Genomic DNA, 4996 nt, shown 5'->3' with positions numbered 1-4996 from the left:
TGTTCCCCCCCATTATTCTTATACATAGCAGTGATTGCATTAGAGGACTAGGTCCACTTAAGAGATTTTTCTAGGTCATTCTTCACCTTACCTAGATCTTCCTGAAGTTGTTTGTTTATCTCAAGTTCAGCACACATACTATATTTCACTTATTTTAGCTCATTTTCAAGCCTAAGGTGTGCCTCACTTGCAACTTCTTTTCCTTTTGGGTATTTTTATGCCTACTTTCCCTTCTTAGTTCCTCAATTGTTTCCTTTAGGTCTACAACTACTACCAATAGGTCATCTCTCTCATGCTCTATTTTTGCAACTCTCTTAGTCAAGATATTTTTTTCCCTTTTTAAACTCTCAATGGTATTTTTTAGATCAACAACAACCACTACAAGATCATATCTCTCGTGTTCTATTTCTCCTAGTTCCACAGTTAGCACATTTTTATCATTAATGAGACTGTGCTATGCATCAATTAAAATATTAGCCAAGGATATAAGCTTCTTTTGAGAATAGGACTTCATATTTCTTTTAACATCCAGAAAGTTTACCTCATCATCATCGTCATCTTCCTCATCCTCATATGATTTGGCCATTAGAGCAAAGATGGAATCATATTCAGTTGCTTCATTTTCTACTGCCACCATAGAGTTGTCACCTTGATAATCATCTTCTCCGGATTCGCTAGAGGAGTCTACCCGTGCAGCTAAATCTTGTTTCAGAACATTGTCAGCGACATCTTTTCTCTTGAATCTTTTGTTAGGAACCTGGTTCCTTTTGCCTTCTTTGTCTGGGTTGTGCTTGTACTGGTCTTGCTTATGGGGAGGGCAATACTTGATGAAATGTCTTGTCTTCCCGCATTTATGACATATGTCATACCCATCTTGGCTTGTTGGAACTGCCCCTCTTTGGAATACTCCCATTTCTGTGAACCATTTTCTAAAATCTCTTTGTTAGATGGGCCATATCAGCATCCTCACCACTTGAGTCGTTGTTGTCTATCTTGAGGACTAGGTTCTTCTCCCCTTTGGGCTCTCTTCTCTCATTATCCTTCTTCTTCTCCTCCTCCTTCTTCTTCTTCTTCTCCTTCTTTTTCTTCTCCTTCTTCTTCTTCTTCTTCTTCTTCTTCTTCTCCTTCTCCTTCTTCTTCTTCTCCTTCTCCTTCTTCTCCTTCTCCTTCTCCTTCTCCTTCTCCTTCTCCTTCTCCTTCTCCTTCTCCTTCTCCTTCTCCTTCTCCTTCTCCTTCTTCTTCTTCTTCTTCTTCTTCTTCTTCTTCTTCTTCTCATAAGTTTTCAGATTACCAATGAGTTCATCAATGGTCAGCTTCTATAAATCCTTTGCCTCTGTGATGGCGTTTACCTTGCTTTCCTATGAACTATGTAGTACACTAAGTATTTTCCTGAGAAGTTTGTTCCTGGGAATGATTTCTCCGAGAGAGTGAAGCTCATTGATGATAGAAGTGAAGCAAGTGTGCATATCCTGAATGGACTCATCATCCTTCATCTTGAAGAGCTCATACTCAGTTGTTAACATGTCAATCTTCGACTGCTTGACTTGAGTTTTCCCTTCGGGTGCTATTTGGAGAGCTTCCCAGATCTCCTTAGCGGATTGACAAGCTGAGATCCTGTTGTATTCATCTGGTCCAATACCACAAACGAGAATATGTTTTTCTCGACAGCCTTGCAGTCAGCATCGTTGAACTCCTTTCTTGTTTTTTGGAACTGTCACTATTGGCTCACCAATGGTTTTCGTAGGAATGAAGGGGCCATCACAGATAACATCCCACAGTTCTAAATCTTCAGCCGTGATAAAATCATGCATCCTTGTCTTCCACCATCCATAGTATTGGCCGTTGAATCTTGGTGGTCTGTAGGTAGATTGGCCTTCTTCAAAGTTTGGCGGAGCAGCCATGATGATCCTTTCTAGGTGTTATCCTGATAGAAAGAACCTGCTTGATACCAATTGATAGAAACTAAGGGTCCACCAAACTATATAGAGAACCAGGTTATAAGGCCCCAGAAAACTTCACTATGTAATTTAAGGTTTTGTGGTGTCAAGGTATGCTAATACATTGTATTTTCGGAGTTTTGGGTTGAACAATGCATTGGGAGTTGAAAATTTTCGTCACGGTTAGACCAAGCTATAGCTAGGCTGGACCAGGCTTTAGGCTGGCAAGGCCAAGCTAAAGCCAGGCTAGACCAGGCTTTAGGCTGACGAGGCCAGCTAAAGCCAGACAGGAAACCAGGCTAGACCAGGGTTTAGCCTGGCGATGCCAGTCTGTAGCCCGGTCCAAAAATTTTGGACTATCCATTCTTCTATCTTTATAACCCGACCCAACTTCGTTAAATACACACAATGGGTCATTTTTGAGCAAAATTCTGATGTTTTAGAGCGAGAGAGGGAGCCCTAGAGTGAGAAAGTGATCTTCATTAAAGCATTCTTCAATTCTTACACAAATTTTTGAAGAGTAACAAGGAAAACACACTAGATCTTCATCCTTGAGGTAAGATTCTACACCCTAACCCTTAATTTTGAATTTTAGCTAAAGATGGGTATTTATCAAGAAAGTTTGTTTGTATTGGAGTTGTTATTTGTTTGTATTGGAGTTGTTATCTTGCTTGCATATGTTATCAACGGGTGTAGGAGCATTGTTGAGCTAAAAATATTTAAGGATGGGTTGAAGGTTGATGAAATCCTCTATAAAAGAACCTTAAAGACTTAATGCACACCTAGTATTTGATGGAATGCTCAAATGAGCTAAGACTATGAATATCTTTCTAATTTGTGTTCAATTTTATTATATATCGAAATAGATTGGGATTGCTAGGATTTCTGGAACGTCATAGTAATTTAAGGAAAAACTCAAGCAAGGTATGTATGGCTAAAATCCCCTCTTCTTAGAAATTGAACCACTTGATGTCCATGCAATTGGTGTAAGTCCCAAAATTTATTAATATAGAAATTGTTATTCCATATTTGTTTGTGTTGCAAGAATATATGTAAAACATGTATTTCAATGTTTCCATTATGCTATCTTGTCGTTTGAGGATGTGTTAAAGATATGGAATATGTGCTAAAATGCCTAGACTTCCTATTGAGCTTGAATAAAGATTGTTATGCCACAGTATGTGAAGGCCTCTAGTTATCTATGATCTATAATTGCTCCCGTGTGTACTCAATATCTTGAATTGAAAGGCTTGTTTGTTGAAAATGATAATAATATGAAATGTGGGAAAGAACTTGCATTATGAAATACGACCAAGAGCTAAGATATGATATAATGATTGTGGCCACTAGTGCCGATGAATTTATATGTGTGAAAGAAATATGAAATGAGATGATCGATGAAAAATGGTAATGTTTTGGCTAAGACGGCAGGCCAATCGGGCCGTGATCGGACGTCATGCCGCACACATGGTGGAACTGTGATGGAAACTGAAATTGGAAATTGAGACTGGAAATTGAAACTGGAATTATGATTGTGGTGAATGTCTCTAATGGGACGACCTAGCCGATCGGGTCATGACCGGACTCCATATAAAAGTATGGTCGTATTGTGAATGATGAGGAATTGATAATAATGATGTCCCAATTTAAAGCTATGAAAATTACTTGACAACTTATGTGATCCTTAATGTGATGTTGTAGTGTTGTTTAAGGTTTCCATTTATTCCATGATTATTTCTTCTTGTATTATTGTTCTTTCTAATGAGATGATGTTTAATTATACATACTAGTACTATTCGACAGTACTAATGTCCCTTCTGCCGGGGGCGCTACATCTTTAAATGGATGTAGGTGGTTCCATAGCAGATCGTGATGATCGCAGCTAGTGGTGCATCACCATCATCTTCCCAGCAGACTTGGTGAGCCCCATTTCTCCCTGTGGGTCATGTAGTACATCTTTTGTTTGTATGTTTGCCACATTTTGAAGTATAGCCGGGGCCTTATTGCCAGCGTTGTTATAACTCTCTTTTGAATCATTAGAGACTCCGGAGACACTATGTGAATTGTATATGGGTATTGGAAGGGTTAGTAGGTTATGTTGTGTTTTGGACCATTGTTCCTTCAAATTGAAAAGTGTTTGTAATTTTGAAAAACTTACCAATAAGATAATAATTGAATCAATTTGGAAATGTTTATAAAATCTTCCGGTTGTATAATTATTAATAACCTATTTTCTTGATCATAATGAGCGGGTATAAAATGTCTAATAGGCTTGCTCCGTCGGATTCACTCGGTTGAGCGCCGGTCGCGGCTCCCGAGGTCGGGGCGTGACACAGGTTCTCTATTAGTTCCCACGGAACATACGCACACTGCAGTAAGTAAATGACACAATGGAGTTTTACGTGGAAAACTCCCAGCTCACGGGATTAAAAACCACGATCTATCCTTGTAGGATTTCAATTTCACTACTGAGCAAACTTCAGATTAGAACATATTGTAAACTAGAAATTAACCTCTTAATCCTTTACTAACTTGTAACAACTCTATTATAAGCCCCTTTGTAATAACTCTATTACAAAGCTTACAACTCGACTAACTCTAGCCAAGACACAAACACAAGGTTTATGATTTTACAAAGGTTTCCTACACAATGCTTCTAACTAAGCTAAGCAGGAATTACAAGTAAAGTACTTTAACAAAGGTGGAACATAACTAAGGACATGTAATGACTCAATACAAGGAACTAGTCCTTCGTTATGTTGTTTTTTGTTTTTGATGCCCTTGAGAATCACTTGCAGGATTGACACACACTTGAGAGAATGCTTGATGAATTCTTGAATGTGCAAGTGTGATGTTTTGCCTTTGCTTCAATGTTAATATTACATAGGTGACATCACTTGAATGATGCAAGCATGTTTGGTACAAGAGCATTCCCCATAAAGTTGTCTGTTGTACCGTTTGCACTGTTGCGTGTGCATGCATCAACTTTATAGCTGTTGGGGGGTTGACTGGTACAGTCAGTCAGTAAGGACAGGTGGTCATTTGTTCCCTCTGTTGTT

General features: G+C 38.7%; 1 protein-coding gene across 1 annotated transcript; it reads right to left on the bottom strand.

Moving 5' to 3' along the window:
• Positions 1-1358: 1358 nt before the first annotated feature.
• LOC104212192 (uncharacterized) lies at positions 1359-1901 on the bottom strand. Its single transcript, XM_009761411.1, has 2 exons — positions 1730-1901; positions 1359-1627 (listed from the first exon to the last, which is right to left on the bottom strand). The coding sequence occupies exons 1-2, from the start codon at positions 1899-1901 to the stop codon at positions 1359-1361; spliced, it is 441 nt and encodes a 146-aa protein (XP_009759713.1).
• Positions 1902-4996: the final 3095 nt, after the last annotated feature.

Source organism: Nicotiana sylvestris, chromosome 8, assembly GCF_000393655.2.
Source record: "Nicotiana sylvestris chromosome 8, ASM39365v2, whole genome shotgun sequence".
NCBI classification, from domain to species: Eukaryota; Viridiplantae; Streptophyta; class Magnoliopsida; order Solanales; family Solanaceae; genus Nicotiana; species Nicotiana sylvestris.
The sequence above is the reverse complement of the archived record's forward strand: the minus strand, read 5'-3'. Positions and strand labels throughout refer to the sequence as shown.